Source organism: Centruroides vittatus, unplaced genomic scaffold, assembly GCF_030686945.1.
Source record: "Centruroides vittatus isolate TY-2023 unplaced genomic scaffold, ASM3068694v2 contig_912, whole genome shotgun sequence".
NCBI classification, from domain to species: Eukaryota; Metazoa; Arthropoda; class Arachnida; order Scorpiones; family Buthidae; genus Centruroides; species Centruroides vittatus.
In genome coordinates this window covers 1,140,145-1,163,177 of record NW_027122601.1, presented here as the reverse complement: position 1 = coordinate 1,163,177, position 23,033 = coordinate 1,140,145, and the positions used below count along the sequence as shown (strand labels likewise).

General features: G+C 29.8%; 2 protein-coding genes across 2 annotated transcripts; one reads left to right on the top strand and one right to left on the bottom strand.

Annotated features, from left to right (window-relative positions):
* Positions 1 to 6,096: 6,096 nt before the first annotated feature.
* LOC136984295 (zinc finger C4H2 domain-containing protein) lies at positions 6,097 to 16,082 on the bottom strand. Its single transcript, XM_067281225.1, has 5 exons — positions 15,917 to 16,082; positions 8,017 to 8,188; positions 7,391 to 7,563; positions 7,127 to 7,295; positions 6,097 to 7,054 (listed from the first exon to the last, which is right to left on the bottom strand). The coding sequence occupies exons 1-5, from the start codon at positions 15,967 to 15,969 to the stop codon at positions 6,941 to 6,943; spliced, it is 681 nt and encodes a 226-aa protein (XP_067137326.1). The 5' UTR covers positions 15,970 to 16,082; the 3' UTR covers positions 6,097 to 6,940.
* Positions 16,083 to 19,690: 3,608 nt separating this feature from the next.
* On the top strand, positions 19,691 to 21,039 carry LOC136984302 (queuine tRNA-ribosyltransferase accessory subunit 2). Its single transcript, XM_067281234.1, has 2 exons — positions 19,691 to 19,753; positions 19,824 to 21,039. Exon 2 carries the CDS (start codon positions 19,842 to 19,844, stop codon positions 21,000 to 21,002), a length of 1,161 nt encoding a protein of 386 aa, XP_067137335.1. The 5' UTR covers positions 19,691 to 19,753; positions 19,824 to 19,841; the 3' UTR covers positions 21,003 to 21,039.
* Positions 21,040 to 23,033: the final 1,994 nt, after the last annotated feature.

The following is a 23,033-nucleotide window of genomic DNA, read 5'->3' as shown; positions in this document are numbered from 1 at the left end:
GGAAGCGCCGCTTTCCTTGTATTTTCTAAAATATAAATTCATATTTTCATATTTTAACGGACTTTGAATTAATTAAAATTAATATTTTATTATAACCGCATTATCTTTCTTATTATTACAAATTTCTATACTACATGCGAAAGAAAACGATAAGATTGCTATTATGTATTCGAATATATATTCGAATACATAATAGCAATCTTATCGTTTTCTTTCGCATGTAGTATAGAAATTTGTAATAATAAGAAAGATAATGCGGTTATAATAAAATATTAATTTTAATTAATTCAAAGTCCGTTAAAATATGAAAATAATCGCGCAACATGTATTTTCTAAAGGACAGAACGCCACTGATTTAAGACGATCTTAAAATTATGTAAATAGATGTATAACACGTACAGCTAGAAGTACACAAAGAATAACCTTAAGTGCTGAATGAAACAGTCAGTCAGTAAATTTTTAAAAAGACAATATGAAGTTGAAGAGCATGAAAATTATGAATGTGCTCTTTAGCTCGAGCGTAATGCTCAACGCACGCGCTGAAAAAAAAAAAAAAAATTATACTTAGAATGCAGTCTATTTGTTAAAATTTAGAAAAAGTACATTTCTTCACCTCATCTTCAAAACTGGTATGTGGTTTATCTTGTAATTCTGGTCTCATAAAATTTTTTTCTGGAATAAAATATATCCTGAAAACAAAAATATATATCCATAATATATAATATAAAGAGTTTGATTTAACCAAGAATATTTCAAGGAGGTTTTGTTTCTAAATGAATCCATGTGTGACGAAAGAATAATTAGTAGCTTTTCGTCGAAATATTTATTACAGTCTACATTACGAAAAACTATTAAGTTAAAGGTCAATTTGAAATACTAAATTCACAGATGTAAGAGAAAATAACGAAGATATATGTTCATTTTGGAATGTAAAATATAAAATTATTGAATGAAATTCAGAAATTTCAAAATTTTTAAAGAGAATTGTCAAGAAAATTTCATTCTTGATTAATTAGATGTTCGTTTTCTAACGATCGGAAATTAACTTTTTCTATTCTGTGATTTCTTGAATTGACTAACGTAATTTCTGTTGAGATTAATACTGAAATTTGATATTTTCTATCATTTCAAATAACGAAAATCAGTCAATTAAACTTGCAAATGGTCATTTATTCACTACATTATATCAGAAATGCTTTGGTTTTTTACAGAACAAAATTCTACCGAATTTGGTTCCAGGAAAAAGTCGAAAGCTTCATTTCTTTCTCTCTGCATTTGCGCTACCTTCTTCAGCACCGGCGGTTCCCTCTGCTTTTTCTGCCGTTTCTCCACCGGTTTCTCCCGCTTCTTCTTTTTTTCCTTCTGCTTCTTTAGCATCTTGCGCAAATGCAACGACCAACAAAAACAACAGGAAGAATACTTAAAGTTTCATTTTTGCAGTGGAATACTTAGATTCTTATGCTGCTAGCCTTTGTATCCACGCTTATATACAGTTTGTGTGTTAAATTCCGCCAATCAGCTTTGCGAATCTGCAACTTTTTGCTCTGGCGGAAAGTAAACAAAGAAAATTTCCTATTTAATCAGCTGAAATATTTACTTCCTCGTCTATCTAATTTAATAAGTATTTTAGCTATTTTTAACTATTAATTTCACATTAAACGTGTAAGTTATTCAATCTTGTATGTTTGGATGAAAGCAGAGCAATTATTATAATGCATAAAATTAGATACAATAATTAGTATTTGGAGTAATAACTTTCAAATATTATAATTTAGAAAGGACAAGTGTGTGAACGTGTGCTATTAAACAATTGAATTATTTTTCTTATATTCTATTCACACAAAATTGATTCATCCATTAAAAAAGCATATCAAATCGATTTTTTTATCGCTTGGAGAAATTCATCTATAAATACCAGTGGCGTGCCGTGACATTTGATAATAGGAAAGCTGTGTTTCTGTAAGAAGCCGACTTACAGGGGCAACCAATTAATTGCGCGTCAGGGCCCGTTCGTATTCGTTTGTTCGATAAGCCAGTAAAAACCGATATACTTCTTTAAATGTATTTTTAATAGATTATCTGACGTACTTAATAAATAAGAAAGTTCAATATAATTACCTCCGTTATTAGATTCAATAAATTCCCCATGCCCTCTAAATGCCAATTCTTGCTTTGAGAAAAAACATATCTATTAGTTTAGATATATCTATTAATCGTAATTATTTTGTTATAATTTTCAATATTTATTTTATATTGTCTACCAATGTTAAATTCTATTCCGCTTTGATTTCCAAATTGCTTCAATTTTACGAAAGAATCGTCATTCGTCATAAATTTTATCGTCAAAATGTCGAAATTTTTTTGTTGACGTATTTATATTTAATTTAGGCATTGGTCTTTCTTTTTAATAATGTTTCTTTTTCATTATATGGTCTTGAGCCAAAACTTTTTTAAAATAAATTTTTGAATCACTAGCCACGATATAAGGGCTAAAATTAAAATTATCAGAAAAACTTACTTGGTAAAACAAAATGTGTGATGAATATACATGCCTAGTACAAAAAATTCTTCAATTGTACGAATATACTTTTAAAGAAACTTATAATTAAATATAACTTTGTGAAGAAACGTACTGTACATAAAATAACAAAATATTCTTTACTTTTTAAATCTTAAAACAATCCATTTAGTCAAATAGCTCCCTACGAGTGGCTAATGAATGGAATCAGAGACTGTCCAGGTAGGTGTGTGCGTGCCAAATCCCGAGAGTGCGGATACCGGTCAATGTCAAATGCTTCTTTTGTCGCATCACTAGTATATATCAAAGGACGCGACAGGGTTGTTTTTAAACGTTTCTTACCATAGCTGTAAAAATCTAAATATGTTAAACTTAACAGATTGTCCGTCGTTCGTTTTCTAACTAATTCGTTTTAGGACCAAGTGTTCACGGAAATTTCCAAAATTTACAACTTTTCGGTCACTCTCATTGAACTGGAAAAATTTTTGTCTTTATTACATCTAATATTATGAAGAGATCAGACCTCACCGTACTCGGCAAGAGATTGGTTTGGTTAAAGCTTCTGTTTAAGTAAAATTTCGGCTCTTTCATCAGGGTTTTATTTATGTTTCTAATTCCCTAATCGCTTAATTATTTAACTACTACTTAAGTACAAATAAGTTGAAACCGGTTACTTTGTACTTGAATATCTGTAGTCTTGGGAAAGAAGTGGAAAGAAATTTTTATGACAACGAATACATAAATCGTAAATTTAAGGAAAATAAATTCTAGAGCTTTTTTTGTACCATTGTACGTCTCATTCATTAAATTTGATTGTAAATGATGCTGCCAAAGTAACAGTTAATTTTTTAATACTGTACTAGAATTGTACACGTTTTTTCTGCATCCCCTTACAGATGGGACATACTAAATCGTAATATCACCGGTTTAACATTGAAATCCGTAAGTAATATAAGATGGGAGAGCAGAATAAACGCAGAATAAATATATCAAATATTTTAATGGATTTTTTTTTAAACTCTTGTCAACTATACAGAACTATCATAAAAACATGCCAGTAAATTCCTACCGGTTGGGTTAAGTTATAAATCTAGTCTACGGTGGGCAACCTTTTTTATGTGGGCTAGAATAAATTTTACGTTTTTTTCCGCGGGCTGTAGTAGTTAATTGACGCTTTCTTGTGACTCGTAATTTTTTAGTCTGCAAATATGAAATAAATAAATAAAAAGTTAATTACTACATTTATTTGCTCTTATCGTTTTCGAAAATTACAAAGAATTGGAAAAATAACTATTAATTAGTTATTTTTCCAATTTAATAATCTATTAAAGATCTCGCGGGCCGGATAGAAACTTTTCGCGAGCCGTAGCTGGCCCGCGGGCCGGGGGTTGCCCGCTGTTGATCTAGTCTGCTCGTGATTCGCATAATCGGGCGAGGGCAGCCGAACATCTAGCAGGCAGGCGGCTAACAGCCCACAACCGGTCCGGGATATAAAATTAGAAGCTTTGTGTGAAGCATCCACCAGCTAAACCGGATAATGTTGGTGCTCTGTAAAGCGCATGCGCCAATGCCTATAATCTGGCTGCTTGGAAGTTGACAGGCAGACGGCTAACAGCTCAGAACCAGTCCGGGATATAAAATTAGATGCTTTATGCGTGTGTTGCTTCTACTAGCTAAACCGGGTAAGGTTGGTGCTCTGTAAACCGCATGTGTCAATGCCTGTATAATCTGGCTGATTGGAAACTGACCTGGTTTTGACATTCCTTCCGCCACTGAATTATTCGAATATACAATAGCAATCTTATCGTTTTTTTCACATGTAGTATAGAAATTTGTAAAAGATATCATAACTGCATTATGTAATAAAATATTACTTTTAATTAATGCAAAGTAGGTTAAAATATGTAAATTTATATTTTATAAAATACAAGGGGAGGTCATTGGAAGGTGGAATCGGCACTTCCATCACTTCCAATGACGGCACGCCACTGCTATTTTTGAATTTTTCCTTTATGAATTGAGATTCTGCTGCTTTCATTTGTTTATAGTATTTGTAACCAATGGTTACATATGTTATAAACAAATACTTTGAAGTGGTTAAGATGACATCTACCACTATGGAGACCTGGAATCAAATCTGGACAAGACAACTGGAGACTTTTTCATGTAAGTCTGATGGCCTTTCTCTAATCGCCCATTGCCCCCATTGTGGGCTGGAACCCATGATGGGTATGAAATAAAGGTCTCTTAGTGCCCAAAAAGCAGAAAAACAGATAAATAAAAGTATTTGTAACCAAATTTCAGCAGTTTTATTCTTAATAAATATATATGAGGAAAGCATCAACATAACAAAAGTTTAGGAAAAAAATTTTGCACCTTAAAATCAATTTTAAAATTGTTTTAATTAATTTCTCTTTAAAGAAGCAATCAATTTTGAATAAAGAAATGTTAAAATTGCATCTGTTTTTTGTTGGTTTTGTTATTGTATTAAGAAAATTCTCAAATCTATATATATAATCGAGACAAGTTGATAATAATAATAATCAGTGCAGAGCCCAAATGGTAAGGAGTTGAAAGTTGAAATTTTGTACACAGTTAGGGTACGTCACGAGGACGCACACTAAAAAGGGATTTTTCGAAATTCCTCCCATGGGAGAAAGGGACAGGATTAAGTCTTAAACACTTTCATTCAACAATGAAAGTGTTAAGTAACAATGAAATTGTTAAGAGAAAGCAACGTGCAAGACGCAGATGCAGTTTTTTAGTTTTGAATCGAACATATTTTTAGACCCATCTAACAATTCTCTAATTAGTCTAGAAACAGGGGGACCCAATTCTTGCATTCTGTGAAAACGGGTAAGGTTAATTATAATGTAATAATCTTAATCTTCGCTATCGTTACTTTTGCCCAAGCAACGCTGGGCCTACCTGCTAGTATAAAATATTTCTATAAAATTTACTGACAGTTTGAAAGCAGCAGTTTTATTAGAAAAAACAAAAGGTGCTTTTTAAAATATTAAAACAAATTTTGAAAAAAAAAAATTATTTGTTGTATTCCAATAAAAGTAATATTCACAAATCATACATTACAAATATATAAATTTGTATTATTCGTATTATTATTGTTTGTATTATTGTTTTATTGTATTATATATAAATTGTATTGTATTTGTATTGTAATATAAATTTGTATATAAATCACTACAACATGATACTAACATCAAAAAGCACTTAAACTGATTTTTAGTAATGTTAGGGTGTGTTGCAAAAATATAAGGCCACCCCCAATATTTTGGAATAATAAATTTTTATACACTTACACAAAATATTAGTGACAGGAATAAATGTAGATGTAAAATAATTACTTATTGTACTTACAATCAAAAATAAAAATTTATCGTTTATATTTTTATTTTTGCAATGTATACCTTAAATACAAATAAATCAATTTTATAATTATATCAAACTCATTATTTTTTGTTTTGTATTTATGTTTAAAATGATGGAATATTTTATTTTGTAAATTTACTGTAACATGTACTGCTTTTTATGACTATTAATTACACAAAAATGCTTTCTTGATTATTATTTAATTTTTGTATTAAATTTCTTTACAAAATAATTTCAATACAAATGAACTATAACAACAAAAAAAATCTTTTATATAATAATTAAACATGCAAATGAAAAAAAATCAATACTTTTTATGCATAAATTTTTCTTTATGTGAACATTATAATAATAAAAAATTTTACATCCAGTTATCATAATTATTTAAAACCTTAAAAATGGTGAAATAAAATACAAATTTTAAAATATTTTTCTTGTTTAGGTTTATGATATTTTTTCAACAATTATTGTAAAGAGAAAAATTATGTGGAAAGAGACACACTATTGCACGACATACAAATACTTTGGCACTTTATCAACAGCTCATATATCATTTAGGGAAAATATGACAAATGGCAATTCTAATATTATGCCATCAATCCTAAAAATATCAGTAATATCTGTTCATGAGGATTCTAACTAGAATGCCATTATATGTAATTTTTGTTAAGTAATAGAAATTAATACTAAATTTTTAACAAAATACATTATCAAGTAAAATGTAGCTTTGATACATGAAATAAATAAATATGATGAGGTCAAAATGCAAAATGAATAAAATTAGGAGTGATGTAATAACAGAAGACAATATATTATGTAGTTTTTACTCAATATTCTTATTTTCAGTTTTTTGACTATAAATTTGAAAATATTCTTCTGAACATTTCGAAGAAATAGAATCAGGAAACTAAAAACATCATAAATTGAAAGAAAATTCATTTCTACTAAAAGTGATAATTTGTATTAAAAAAAATGTGTTCAGAAAGTGGCATTTCTTTGGGGAAGAAAATGATTCTATCATAAAAATAAATGTCAATCATCTAGTTTCCGTTTAGGTTTCTTTGGATTTCGAGATCTACTTTTGGCTTTACAGAGGGGGCAAATAGGAGCATTTCTATGGATTTGTTGGTGACAAGAGAGGCAAGACTGAAAAATTAAATTATTTAAAGATTAAATCATTTTTAAATATATAATAACATATTTAATCTTATTACTAACCTTCATTGGAGGTGGCTGTTGTCTAAATGCTGTAGGCTGTGGTCTGTCTTGAGTTTTGGCTCGACCCATCTGCATCTGTTGAGTGGCAGCACTCACTGCAGCTAACGAGGACGGAAGTGTAGCCTCTGATACTTCACTTTGCCATTCAGTTTTCTGCTTCTCGAAAAATCTATTAAATCAAAAGTTAATTTCAAATATGCTAATAAAATGAAATTATTAAATATAAAGCAACTAATAATTAGCTATTTAATATGTAAAACATACTCAGGCTTAAAGTTTTCATCTTCTTCATGCAATTCTGGTAATTTTGTTAAACCTATGTCATTACGCATACTATCAATTAAATCTTTTAATGGTTTATATTCATGATGAAGTTGTTTCGCAGTTTCAAGATGCTTATTACGATCTTCTTCAGATTGTTTTATGACATTTTCCATCTGAAAGAAATTAAAAAAATGATTCATATTGTAAAATTTTACCAATGTAAATATTGACAGATACTGAATTATTAATACATAGTTTTGATTAAAAATTTTGTTTAGTTACATTTACCAATAATCAGCAAATTTGTTATTGTTAAATTTTTACACATGGTATTCATCTATTTGCATCTTATAATTTCACAATTAAATACTGCATTAGTCAATGTTTTTTCCCAGTTTTAGAGTGTTTTAAATAATTGCTAACAGTAATGTGTTCACAGACAAATTCATGACATCTCTTGTTTCCAATTATTTCCTGGTCTAATAATAAATTTAGCTTGCAAAAATTTCTATTCAAAATTAGTATTTATGACCTAGTAATTTAGTTATTTATATAAGCTGTATTACCATTGAAAATATATCAATATTTTCATTACTTATTAATCATAATTTGTTATATTTAATTACCACATTGATATCTGCATGAATCTGTCTCAATTCTTCTACATGTGCCATCTTTTCTTGTAATAACAATTCCATTTCATGACGGTAATCTTGAAGGCACTTCTCTTCATTTTCTGTAGCATCCACTTCTTGCCGCATTCGTACTTTTAATTTTTCTAATTGAATTGTACGAGACCTAAAAATTAGAAAGTTATTCATGTTAAATTTAATTAAATAAAGATAATTTAAATAAATGTGAAGTAAAAAAATGATGATCCAAGAAAAACCTGCAATTTATAATAAACAAAAGCAAAGTACTAATATAGAGAAAAAATTAATTTATACAAATAATTCAAATTAACTTTAAAGCAAAAAAAATAAAAAAAAGTAACAAAAATTTCCATTCTTTTGAAACAATGTTTCAAAAAGCTAAGTAACTTATAAAAAATATGTTCAATTTATTCAAAAATCTAAAAAAAATAGTAATAATGCAATACAAATGTGAAACACTAGATGTCAAAAAATTATCTTTACAACTTTTATCCTAGATAAAAAGTGAACCTAATGGTTTAGAAAATATGCCTATCTCACTTTAAAGAAAAATTCAATAAATTTTTTAAATACTGATTTTGACAAGTTTTGTCATCTCATTATCACCATGACAAGAATCATGTTTTCTGATAAGGCAACATTTCATGTTTCAAGAAAGATTAGAAAACAAACTGTGTTAATCTGAGTCTCTCTCTCTGAAAATCCAAAAATTCACATTCCATGATCTTGCACATTAGAGGCAGTTGAAAAGTTAGTGTGTGATGTTACCTGCTTTGTGTTTGTATGACTAAACTCTCTTCAATAAACCAACAGTACTTCCAACACCTTCCTAGTCATACTGTAACACTGTCTTTTAAATTATAATCTATAATTGGAAGAACAGCAACTTTCTTTTTCCAAAAATTTAATTTTTGGAAAAGGAAAGTAGCCTATATCTTTTCCAGGACTAACCTGATTTATATGAACAGTTTGAAAGAAATCAGTTTAGCTTTTCTCATTTGATTCCCAAACAAACAGGCATGAATTACATTTCATTGAGTTTGTGCTAATTTTTTTGTGATTAAAGTCAATGGTTTACTAGAAAAATCACATGGATCTTTTAACTACTACATATGAGAAAGAATATACAGTAGAGCGTCGAAAATTGGCGTCAATTGGGGACTGGGGTTGTTCCAATTAGTCATTTGTTCCAATTTCCGACTTTGTACGAAAAAATATATTAACCTGTCTGATGTTCAAATTTTTCTTCGTTGCGTGTCGCTTCGCGTTGAATTTTCGTCGATTTTAAGCCTAATGAAAATTTTTATAATAATCATCGAGGCTATTGTATCGTTAAAAATTATTTCTGCATTTTGTACAAACAAAATAAATATATTAAAGAATATAAAAACATGAAAATTATACTTTAGAAGTAAATCTAGTATCAAAAACATTCGATTCAGCACGACACAGTCCGACTGAAAATCGTTCCAATTTCCGGCCATTTCAATTACCGACGTTCCAATTAACGACGCTCTACTGTAATTTAAAAATTCTCTTTGACCATTCCAAACATTTTGTCATTTGCAGCAGTTGTTTGCTGTAAACTAAATTGAGATGATCATAACTAATGGATAACTAAACAGTAATAGGTTTATACAAACTTGACTAATACATGAATGATAATTACTTCTGAACATGATTTTTACCTTTGGGGTGGAGATGTACTGATTAATCATTTGCTAATCATTAATCGTATAATTGGCTCCTCCACTGATTAATAATTACCTGACGATTACTTCTCCAGTAATTGAAGTAATCGGTAAATAAACATTCCACCTTATTACTTTTTAAATTTAAAATTATTAAATTAACATTAAAAAATGAATGACATTTAAAGAAACAATAGCTTTATTAACAACAATAATTCAGGATAGTCATGGCAACATATCCAGTTCTGTTAGAAATTGCTAGCTTTTTGTATCTGTTTTCTCAGTCTGAAATTTTTATTCATTCAAATTGAAAATATCCTATTATGGTGTTAATAAATTTTTAGAAATATATATTTCTTAAACAATAAGTTTCAATCAATTACTTAATTTTCAGTATCATCTACCTATTTTTGAAAGAAATTTTTCATTTTTAAACAAGTAGCTTATTACATTGACACTTATTTCATATTGTTTTGTTAACTACATGATACTTGAAAGACTGACTTATGGAAGTAATGTGACTTATTGGTTAGTAATGGAAAATGCAACTGCCAGATAGATTTGTTCTTGAATCAATTTGTCCATTAGACTGTACTGAGCAAGTGGTTAATACTGAATAACTGTGGAACAAAGCAGCAAGGGATAAACAGCTATAAAACAAAAACTATTAAACTTTCTTTAACTATTGTACATATTAAGGAGTTTGCACGTTCTTCTTATAAGGTTGCTTAACCCTTCCTAATGATGCCAATATCCAAGATAGAAACTTTATCTTAAGCAGATAAGAGAATTTTTGCAATTTTTTTAATAATTATATTTGTTTATTATATTATCATATGTATGAAAAGTAAGTAAACATGGCTTCTATACCAAAACTGTAGTTTTAATTTGGCTCTCAACAAGAAATTTGAAGTATATTTATAAAAAACTTCAATTTAAAAAGCCTGTAAGGACCATGAACAACTTTATAATTCTTGTTCTTTAAAACACACAAAATAATAATTTCATTGATAATTTTTATCATTTTACATTTAATCACTTAATAAGAAATGATAATTTGAAATTAATATGTTTTAAGTTATTTTCATAATTCATTCATTTTAATTAAAATATTTATATAGAAAAGAAATAAAAGTGTAAAATTCTCAATCCTGCAAAGAGAAAATGGCAACCAACAATTGCTTTAAGTGTGACAATAGGAAGGTGGGGTTTAGTTATCATCATCAAGTACTGCACTGTGATTTGTCTAAAATATGAATCTTACACTATTTAGCTTGCAATTTTCAATTGCAGACCTATAAATTCCCACTGCCAATAGATGAATTTGGGACTAGATATGGAAAGCTTATGGGCAGGAAGCCCCAATTAACTATATACAAACTTCTTGTTTGGACCAAAAGTCACATTTAAATTCAAAAATTTTCTCCAGAACAAAGTTAGATAGATAACCAGCATGACACTGTTGTTAATAGGAAAAGTATGATGTACGGAGGCAAGACACTACTAAAATCGAAAGTATATATTTTAAATTAAATAAAAACTAAAAATATGACTAAAAATTTCAGTCAAGCATTGTGATGATGTCACAATAAATAATTATTTTGCATGGGATGCTCCTTAATTTTTTCTCTTAAAGGAACTCTTCTAACCTGGAAATATCACAAGGTAAGGTTAAAGAAGAACTTTGTGTTGTGCAAACACTATTAGCTGTACAACAAGCAATTATTTATTGTGACATCGTCACAATGCTAGGCTGCAATTTTTTTAATCATATTTTTAATTTATTATGCTAAATTAAAATATATTATGCTCTCCACCTCAAATTAGTAGTGGCTTGTCCCTGTATATCATACTTTTCCTTCTGGTTTGCATTGAAAGTTCTTATATAGTTAATCGGGGTCTCCTGCCCCTAAGGTTTCCATATCTGGTCTTGTCTTTCATCTATCTAACTCCATTCTCAAGATTAAGAAAAGACAGATGAACAAACAATGGTGGAAATTTATAGGTTTACAAAGTTTTCAAATTGCAGTCTGAAAATATTGCTTTTATATATGATGAAATTCACTAAGATATGAAAAGAGGTTAAATGTAATACCATATAACGCTTTTATAACTTTTTTGCAATTTTTAATCTGAAATGATTATGGCCATCATTTTATCTAAGTTTTCAGTTCTCTAAGATAACATCAATCCAGTGGCGTAGCGTAGTGGGGGCGGCAGGGGCAGCCCGCCCCGAGCAGCACTTTTAGGGGGCGGCATTTTTTCACAATAAATAATAATAATATCTTGTAAAAATTTGAACCATTTCATTTCATATTTTTATCGCACCTACGATTCGGACCGATTGAAATAAGCATGGAATTTTTCATTACTTATTCTGGGACGAAACTGGGGAATCCCCTTTCTTTAAATGTATGTATAATAATGACAACTTGCTCATTGTAGCAACTGACAACACCATCTGTACTGACTTGTAGGGATTCCCCGTATTTTATTTAAGAGGGGGCGAAATTTTAAGGGGCGGAGGAAATTTCCTCCACCCAGGGCGGCTGACACCCACGCTACACCACTACATCAATCCACATTATCTCAGATAATTGAGGTTCAACTGTTATATCATATACTTTCAGTGAAGAAAAGGGAAGAATTTGTTCCAGGGGAATGTAATATAAAAGACAAACAATTGTTGTAGACAAACAAAATTCTTTCATGCTAATATCAAACTTGGGTTGATAGAAAACTTTATTAAGGCTCTCAATATGAAGAAGCACTTATGTCCTTTAGAAAGTATTCCTATATTCAACATATGACAAATTGAAAAAAAAAATTTTCATTGGTTTACAAAAAGTTATGAATGATAATGTCTTCAACCACCATTTATAAAAAATTAAATTAGAAGCATGACAGTCATTCAAGGCAAGCGTATTTTCTTGACAATAAAAAGGAGGAAAATTATAAAATATTGGTGTCAGAATTACTGAAGTGCTACAGAAATATGGATTGTTGAATGTCTTTAAAAATGCATTTTCCTCATTCATACCACAACCTTTTCCTCAAAAAATCTTCTAAATGTTAGTGATAAACTTGGCAAAGATTTCACCAAGCCATTTTTTCCACCATGAAGAAGAGATGTCATGGAAAGTCACATGGATCCAATGATGCTGTGATTACTACTGGTTTCTTGTGAGACTTTTAAAATAAAATAATTTTAATATGTACTTTATCAATAAAAAACAGACAATTCCTGTTGTACTCCTGCTTTCAAGAGTCATAACTCTTGAAAGCAGGAATACAAGAGGAAATCAATATCCAAACAGCTTTTCTAAAGGCAAGTTTATATACACTTTTAAAACATTTGCATGTGTTTTATTTAATGTTCAAGGTGCTTAGCAGTGTACACATCACAGTATGGAGTGATAGAATGTAAAATCAACCTTACTTACTGTAAAATCAACCTTACTTACCAAATAATCAGAGCAACAATCTTCTACTAATGCAAATGTGTTTGACACCCCTTCTGGGCTCTTCTTCAGACTTATGTAAATCCATTGCAAGCTGTTCATTCAATTTTTTGAATTTCATTTAGAAGGCATTAGATTTCTGATTGAAAACGTACATGCATTCCAAGATATTCAAATATCGGATAATCGTATGAGATTCTAAATGCACACAAGATTCAATTCAAACCATTTAAACACCAATACAAAATCAAATGCTATCATCTATTAAGACTTGACATGCTCTGGAAAGCAACATTTCTTTAAAATTAATGCATGTAGACTTGCAACCTGTCTTAAATATTTCCATTGCCTCCAACACTTTGAGGTGATCATGATGCTGGGTGGTGAGGATGATACATGCTTCGTTAAAGTCAGCTGTGATGTATGGGTTGCAAGTCCATATTAAAATGATTTTCATAGGTAGATATGCTTTATCAACTTACTAATTAGTATGTATATTAGTATACAAACAAAGATGTGTTTATCTTCTGATCTTGTATGACAGGAAAATTTGGAGATGATTTTTGAAATTGAGAATTTTTTCTATTGCGATCACTTATTTTAATGCTAGAGAAATAAAATAAAACTTTTTTTTGGTAATGTAATTAAAACTTCAAACTGCAAGATCAATAGTCTGAAGATGCAGCATTTCTACAGTGAAATCATCAGTTCATTTTCAAAATATTCCTTTTATGTATGGTATTATTGATTCATAACATATGTATCAACAGATGTTCCTACAAAGAAATATGTCAGTGATAAGAGAAGTTTAATTAAGTGATAAGTTGAATTAAATTCAGATCAGTCAAGAAGTTTTCTCTGCATTTTTAGAAATATATAAACAGTACGTTTCCATCAATCCTTTTTGGAAAATTAAAAAAGATATTTTAAAATAGTTACTACTTTTATCTTTTTTAATGAAAATAAAACTTATTTTTAATTTGAAATAATAAACACAAATTAATCTTTTAGATTTAACATTACTATTTTAAAACCGAATTTGAGATATTTCAACTAAAGTTTAATGTTGTTATTTAATTATGATTTATATCATTTTCCATAAATTTGTCAAAATTCAGCAGTACAAGGAAGTTAAAATAATAAATAACTGACTACTTGCTTGCTTGTTTGAATTGTTTCTATTAAAGTAGAGTCAAATTTAATGTCTACAATTCTTTAAACTGTTAATTATTTAATTCACTCAGAAGCTATAATACATTCCTTCCAGCATAGAGTTTGATAAGTGTAAATTTCATTTTCTGTTCATTTATACAATTTACTAAAATATTTGACCTCAATTATAATTAATGTAAAAAGGGAAAGAAATATTTACAGGTGGTTTAAATACAAAAGATAGAATTTACAAATGAAAAACTTTCTCACTATTAAATGTTTAACATGTTTACTGCCCCCATTGGAACAGTAAACATGTCCTGTCAAAACTCTCCCTTTATTGAACTTTCCAACTAATAAAAAATGGAAAGTATTGTAATCTTAATGAAATTTCACAGGAAATTGGAAAACAGTTCAAGATAAAAGTAATTCATGATTTTATCATAAAAAATAATTTTTATATTTTGTGAATAATGTAAAATAATGTTCATCAAGATTAATTTTTAATTGCCTCAGATATTCAAATTATATTTTGAAATTTTCTACAAGTCATTGAAAAAAATCCAATATAATTGTAATGGATGAATAATGGCATAACAAGAAAGTCTTTTTGGGGATGGTCACTTCTATTTAGAAATTGTGAAATCCTATTGAGAAGTCTTTTTATTACCAGCAGTTCAATGACACATTTTCTTCTTTCATTGAAACAGAATTTGTCTTCTAAGATGGTAAAGTAAAAAATAACATAAACTATAAATAAAAGTTAAGTTGTAATTTATTGAAAGAAAAGAGATACTAATATGCTTAGATAACTGCTTTTAAACTAGACTCAATTTTTAGATGTTTTTGTAATGATACTAGTTGTTGTGTTGTCAGATTCTGCTTGATGATGTGGATCTCAATGTTCAACATGACCAAATTTGAAAATTTTTTCTGAATCATTGTAGTTTTTGTCAAATCCTAAAGCATCTTGCAGTGAAAAAATTCTTTCAAAATCCAAAAAACATCTAAAAAAACAACAAAATACTTTAATAGATAGCATATCGTTCAGATACAAATTAAGATAGTGTTGGAAAAAAGTGGTTTCACCTAACAAAAAAGACTAACAATGAATGCTAGCTAATCAATGTCATCATTCTCTTAAGAGTAGCTACTCAAAGTCACCAGATTCTATGCACTTTCAAAAATTATTCCGAATGCATCTGCGAGATTAGCCGCAACTTCCGAAGGATTACGGCAACTGCAACAATTATTTGTATCATTAAAACAAAGAAAACATCTTGATAATGTAATCACCTCTTTCTGATTAATTTACATTTTGAATAAAATAATTGGTTATTAAATTTTTATGACCGTTGTTATTGTAGCTGAAAACAATAATATAAATGTATTAAAATCATTTAAATCAATCTACATAGATAAAATTATTACTCATTCATAAATTACACTTAAAAACAATGCTCTAATATACATTTCATGTATTAAATAATCGATGTTACAAGCTGTATTAATTTTAATTTATCAGAAAATTTAAAAAAATTGACATTAATAGAATGATAGGCCTATTACCTGATTTCTTTCAAGCATTCGAGCTTGGTCATCAAAGTAGAATCGTCTTCCATATTCTTGATTTAAAAATTCGTATTATACTGACAATGTCAATAATGTTTATTCTCAGCTCATAGTGTTATTCCCAAACAACAAACCGCTAGAATACGATACGTCCTCTTCTGGTGAAATTAGGAACTATCAAAATTAAAAAATAAAACTAAAAAAAAATTGTTTTAATTTAGTGTTATGCAAAATATACACCACATATAATGTGTTTGGGTTAAAATAAAACAATTTAATTAAATTAACAAAAATATTTTGTAAATATTTTGGATTTTATTATAAATTTTGAAAATCTATCTCTTCTAAAACTAAATCTTCCGTATAATCTCAAAATTGATTCCCAAGTGTAGATATAAGGGTGAAGGACCGTCAGAATAGTATTTCGCTCTATTAAAAATTTCAATAAAAATAAATGATAACTTGTGTAAATTTGGTATACCCTCAGGCCCTCCAGTGACCAAGCGATTCCGTTCCCTGAACACTGGGAGTTCGAGCGTGGGTTCGCGCCTCACCAAAACGGACTGGCTGTGTGAAGTTTTCCGGGTTTTCTCCACGTCTGTAACGCCTGAATAGGAACCACTTATCATTAAAAAGACCTCCCGAAATGCATCGCCCGTGTAACTTAACAAACAGTATACCTCAAGTAATTTCTAGGTTGTTCTCTTTCCTCTTGTTATCAGTAAAAACTTATTATTATAAGTATCAATATTAAACATGTAATTTTTTTACACATTGCATATTTTCATTGCAAAATAGAGATATTGAAAGTATGAACGTGAAGAATATTCCCAGGTACAAAAGTACAATAGCGTGTACGTCAAATTTTAATACGAAAGATAAACTTTTACTAAAAGCATTCTAAACGAATAAATTATGATTAATTAGGTATCACGAGTTAAGACAATCCTTTCGCCTGACTATCAAGAATATTTTAAAAGTTATGTTGGTAGCCTTCTCAATTTCTCTGGTTAGGTTAAGATATCTTTTTAGCTTACTTGGGGAAGAGACAGAAACATCAAAATATTGAACGTTGTCCAAAACACAAGGTATGATTTAGAATCGAATCATTTATGCTAACAAACGATAAAATTATCATCTGTCCGGAAACCAGTCTATTTTCATTTACGTCATCGCATATTTTGGGGCTTATTTGTTCATAAGATATTTACTTTGTTGCTCCTCTGTTTGATTTATATTTTATGTAATATACTGTATCAAAATGTTATTAGCAGATGAATCTACGTTTGTTCAATATCAAGTCTGAGAGCGAAAGTAACCCTTTTTGTCCTCTACTCCCAACAAAGATATTCCTTCCCTTTTGTTAATTTAACTCCTGCGTTCCAGGAATTCCTGAAGAGTTCAAATAGGTGTTAATAATGTATGTACATTACCTTTTAATACGTTTCAAAATTTAATTTAAAATAATGCAATAATTTAAATAAAATCGACTTCATAAATAAAAGAAAAAAGGTCAGTAAATCGATTTGGTTGTTCGGTTAAGAACAATCGTACCTGTACATAATAATTTATTAAATAGCAGCACTTTTAGCATGACCAAAATTTTTGGGCATGCTAAAAGTTATAATAAGAATAATAGGCCTATCTCTAGCACTAAACAATAGGCAAAAACGTTATTTGGGGTGAATAAAAAGTATAGACTATTATAAAGCCCGTTATATCTACACATGAAATATAATGAAAAAGTATTAAAAATTTATGATAATTCAATTTTTGTGGGCGTGGGCCCTTAATACTGGTGGCCTATGGTTTAAGCCCTATTAGTCCCTAGGTAGATCCGACACTGTACACGATATATGTATGCTGACTCGGTACCGCAAGCTTTCGATACAATCTGGCCGTGTTAAAAGCTTTAAATGATTTCATGCACACTCACTTGTTTGCTGCGGCAAATCTCCACACAAGCAAGCGATCGAGTTTCCGCAAGCACCGCACTGACTTAAAACGGCTAGCCTCTAGCTGCCAGTGTAAAAGGAAACATAAATGATAAAAGAGTTTACACGTTAGAATACATTATTATTGGCATATTTGTTCTCATATAAAAAATATATTGACAGTTAAAACTTTCTCTTTAAGCATGCAGCACATGCCTAAAATAGGCTTTTAAATACAAAGCTGAAATCTTCTCGTAAATTTAAATTCGAACAAATTAGCTCTGTTTTAATCAATATTTTATCTATTAATTTATTCATATTTACATGTAATTACAGATCATAAATCTGTTCACGTTTTATTAAATAGATTGTTTGGCACATATAACTATTTTGTAACTTTTCAAAAGACTAGAAAAAATTAAAATTAATATAGAAATTTTTGTACTTTAAATAAGGGATTCGGACTCTGTCCGGGATCTCACATAAATGAGACGGAGTTGTAGCACGCTGTTGTTATGTAATAAATTTCAATTTGGACAATTATGGGCGAATCCGATTTCAATCGAGTCAGCAATCACTAATAAAAGATAGGAAACAAGATATTTTTCATACCATTGAACTTTCGTGATTAGTATCGAAGATGAGGCCTGGTACCGATTCTCATGTTGCAAATATTCAATTTAAACCGATTTGAGTATCCAGGCCATTGTTAAGAAAGATAAGGGAAACACTTCAACACAGTTTGTATGCGGTAGTCTAGATCAGTGGTCTCCAAAGTACTCCAGGGGGTACGCAAAGTGATACTTGAGGGTACATCAAGTTTCTCTTCAAAATACTGTATGTGTATCCTGTCTGTAGTCTGTCTCATCTTACAGTCATCCTTTCGAAGAAGTAGGCTCACGATCACTTGCGATCATACACGGAAAAATCCAAATTGCGGATAGCGGGAAATTTAGCAGGAATTATGTATTTATAGTGAAAATTTAGCAAATTTTATTATGTTATAGGGGTTGCAACTTATAATTATTTTCGTCTTAGGGGTACACGATCAAAAAAGTTTGAAAATCACTGTTCTTGATAAATATTCTCTCTAGAGATTAAGGAAAGACATACAAACGGACGGACGACAGTGGAAATTTATCTACAAATTTTTTCAAATTGCAGCCCAATTTAAATAAACAAAAAGATGCGCACCAACGTTATTAATTTAAATATTCACATTTAAATAAATTTTTATATACACATACGTATGTATTATATTTATATACTAAATAAGAAGAAAAATTTCATTAAATTAATATCATTTTAATTTGCAACTTCTGTTTTATGGCGGCGCAGAAATATACCTTTGAACAAAGGTTCGTATTAACTACTAAAGGCTTAATTTGAATAAAATTAAAATAAATATATATCAAATATTTTTATGGAAATTTTTACCCCTGTCAACATACTAGAAGGCTTTCATGCGTTGGCTTAGATTTTGAATTTACTCGCGATTAGCATTGATAGGGGCGGCCAAATATCTCTGGCACGCAGGCGGCTAACGGTCCAAAACTGGACCTTGCTCGTCCAACATTCCTAAAACGGTGTAAGGCCCAACAGTGGCAGGTTTCCCATAAGAGTCCTCCCGGAAGGCATTCTTTTCCCGCGCGCGTATTGGTCAATCTGTAAGGCCTGCTTTTTGGTCGCCTAGCGATCAATAACAATTATTCAGAGTATACAGCTTACTTGTGCTGAACATTCCATATTAACACCCCATCAAAAGAAAGAAAGAAAGAAAATACTTTCTTTTTGACCCGAGAATTTTCACTAACTTTTTTATTAGCTGGCAACAGCACTGAAAATGATATATCTAAGAACACGTGGTTGAATCGTATTAAGAATTCCGAAAGTAAACAAGGTAAAGGTTTACTCCACATTGTCGTTTTTGTTAAATTTTTATAAATAAATAATACTTTTTGTTTTGTTAGTAAAATTTCAAAATTTCGATGGATTTTAATGTTGAAAAGGCAGGCACAGAGCAAAGTCGACTAGGGCTTGTAAATGGTATGACAGAAGATATGAATTTCAGAACACCCTTTTGTTTTTTATATACAAAATCTGGTAGTGTTCCGCATATAACACGTGAAGTTTTTCAATTTTTAAGTGAAAAGCATATACCATTATTATTGCCCTTACCCAGTATAGTTGAATTAAAGAATGCTGTTATGAATTATGGTCAAAGTCTTTGCAAATTTGTTGGTCTTAATGAATATCCAAATTTTATCAGTGTACAAGATCCAGCAGTAGCAACACCGTCTGGTTATAACAACAAAACTGGTGTTTCTGTATGGAAACATTCAGGTCGTGAGCATTTAGATCCGAATGCTTTTATGGAAATTCAAGAAGTATTTACACCACATTGCTATCAAGCCCTATGTGACAGTGATACTCCTCAGAATTGTTCAAAGAAAAGAATGCACCATTCTGTACAACGTTCTCTTTCTTTCCTTGACAGTTGTTTAGAAAGACACTTATCGTCACAAAAATTAAAAAATAGTTCCATTTTTGGAACTGTACAAGGTGGATATGACATAAAAGCACGCGAGTTTTCAGCCCGTGAAACTGCATTGAGACCTGTTACAGGTTTTATTATAGATGGTTTTCACCAGAATGGTGAAGAAGCAGAAAAAATTAATTTGGCAGAAGTAAAACCAATATTACAAAGTACTGTTTCATTATTACCAAAAACAAAATTGAAAATGATGTTTGGATCATTTAAACCATCCATTGTTGTTGAATTTGTATTATGTGGAATTGATGTATTTGATGCATCATATGCATATTTAAGTACTGAGAGAGGAAAAGCTCTTGTATTTCCTTTGACATGGAAAGATTCAAAATCAACATCTCCTGAAATAGATCTTACTTGTGATGAATATAAAGACAATTTTAATTCTTTGTTGACAGACTGTAAGTGCTACACATGCAGGAACTTTACTTGTGCTTATGTACATCATTTATTAAGTACATCTGAATTATTAGCCTCTGTATTATTGATGCTTCATAATTTGCATCATTACTTGGAATTCTTTTCGTCAATTAGAAATGCAATTGAACAAGAGAAATTGATAGATTACAAGAATGTTCTTTTGAATGCTTATATTTAGTTATTCAAATATGTTAGTGAATAGTATTCAAATATAGTTAAAAGCTGTTATCTCTGAAGAATATTTACAAAGAATAAAATACTAAGATATTTTGTGTCTTATTTCATAAGTCAGTATTCTGAGATTTCATATGAAATTTAACCACAAAAATTACAAAAATATTACTATATTTTTGTAATTTTTAAGAAAATATGATAGTTGTTAAATTTAATAATTATTAAAGTGAACAATCAAGACGACAAAAGAATTGCTATTGTTAATTTTAATTATTGACTAATTTTAATGTCTTTAAGTCACAATGCATCTATTTCCTTTATGCATATTGGCTGTAAACCTTAACTTTTGTGTATCTGTTTTTCTTATTTCTATACAAAAATTCTGTTTAGTTTTTGTTGTTTTATATAAATATATTTTTGATTTGTTCAACAAATCAATGTTATTAGAAAGTTTTAATTTGTTGATCAAATTGAAAATCTTTTAATCATTTAAATACTTTCTATTCATCCATCCAATATGTTTTTAAATGTTAAGTTTAATCCAATTTCAATGATTTAAAAAGAAGTTCCTACTTCTGTAAAAATGTTCTGTATGATAGAATGAGTTATTCTCATAGAGAAACCAAAAGTTTAACTACATTCTTATATAAGACTGAAATTTAATATTTTTTTAAATAGAATTTTTAGAATAATTAGTAATTTATAGAAAACTTATAATGAAATATAAGGAAAATAAAATTTTTATTCTGAAAAATACTTATGAAGTATATGTGAAACAATATAAAATTCGTGAATTTGAATATTTGTGTGGTTACTTCAGTTGGTCCACTTAACGGCATTGGATAAAGGAGCAGTTTGCATAAGAGAGCACTTATCCATGTTCCCGATTTCTCTCCTGTTTTACGTTAGTAGGACTCCTGTTAATAGAGTACCAGATAGCAGAGCAGTTTGTTTATATGAGCATTGTGTCAGCAGAATTTTTAGAGCAGCAGTTCAAATAAGGGAGCACTTTTCTAAGGAAGATTTATAAGGGTCTTATGTTACATTGCCACCAAGGGTGCATAGCAACAAGGCTCTCTACAGTATAATATGTACAAATTGTATTATGTGTCATGGTGCAGTATAGCCTGTATGGCTCTTGTGCCAATAAATCCCAACCAACCAACCTCTACAGTATAATATTTGTTGAGATTTGTTGAAATTACCATTAGTCAGTTTTCTAATACATGAACAGTCAAAGATTTTTTTACAGAATCATAATGAACATATGAGAAACAATTATTGGTTTATTGGATATATATATGTAACTCCTCATCTCAAGGGAACAAGGTAAGTGACTAGTGACCATATTTTGGAAGTCACATGACCTTACTTTCAGTTAGTACTGTATGTTCCATTAGAGAGCATTCAGAAATTTGGGAAAAGAGGCATTCACATCTTTTCAGCTAGTGTTCTACTATATTTCTGAGAAGTAAAAGTAATGTGACTGGTAAATATGTCATGTTTATTGATTGATTAATAGAACAATAAAATTGATGATATAAGAATAGAAATCAATATGTAAAGTAAAACTTCTTCCCTCCACGAAAAACCTTCATAATCCAGTGATAGTTGTTTCTACAACTGCTAACATTTTCAACCCCGTCGGCGTCTTCTTCAGGCACAGCTCATAAGAAGTTTCAAATACCAGTGAATGGAACAAAAAACCGAAGCAAATTCTATTCCATATTTGGAATCATGGAATTGGAAGATAAGATGGAACATTATGCTCGTGTTGGGATGTTGTTTACGCATGCGTACTATTACTGCTTGCCGATCTTTGAATATAAATTGAATTAAATCAATGTGAAGTTATTTGTGGGTGTGCATTTCCCTCATAACAATATTTCCAGGCGTGCAAGATGTTAATTGCATCCTTGTAGTTGATGCATGTGTTCTGCAATCCCGCCTTACATATCTCTAGAGTCTCCAATGTTCTAAGTTGGTCCGTATGGTGTGACATTCTGATTATACGAGCATTTTGGAGGTCGGCTGT

Excerpts from the sequence above, each read along its gene's own strand:
- LOC136984295 (XM_067281225.1), bottom strand. The coding sequence starts at position 15,969 with ATGGAAGACGATTCTACTTTGATGACCAAGCTCGAATGCTTGAAAGAA. Across the intron at positions 8,189-15,916 it reads GAATGCTTGAAAGAAATCAG|GTCTCGTACAATTCAATTAG; the intron begins GTAATAGGCCTA and ends TCTAATTTTTAG. Across the intron at positions 7,564-8,016 it reads TTCATGCAGATATCAATGTG|ATGGAAAATGTCATAAAACA; the intron begins GTAATTAAATAT and ends AATTTCTTTCAG.
- LOC136984302 (XM_067281234.1), top strand. The coding sequence starts at position 19,842 with ATGGATTTTAATGTTGAAAAGGCAGGCACAGAGCAAAGTCGACTAGGG.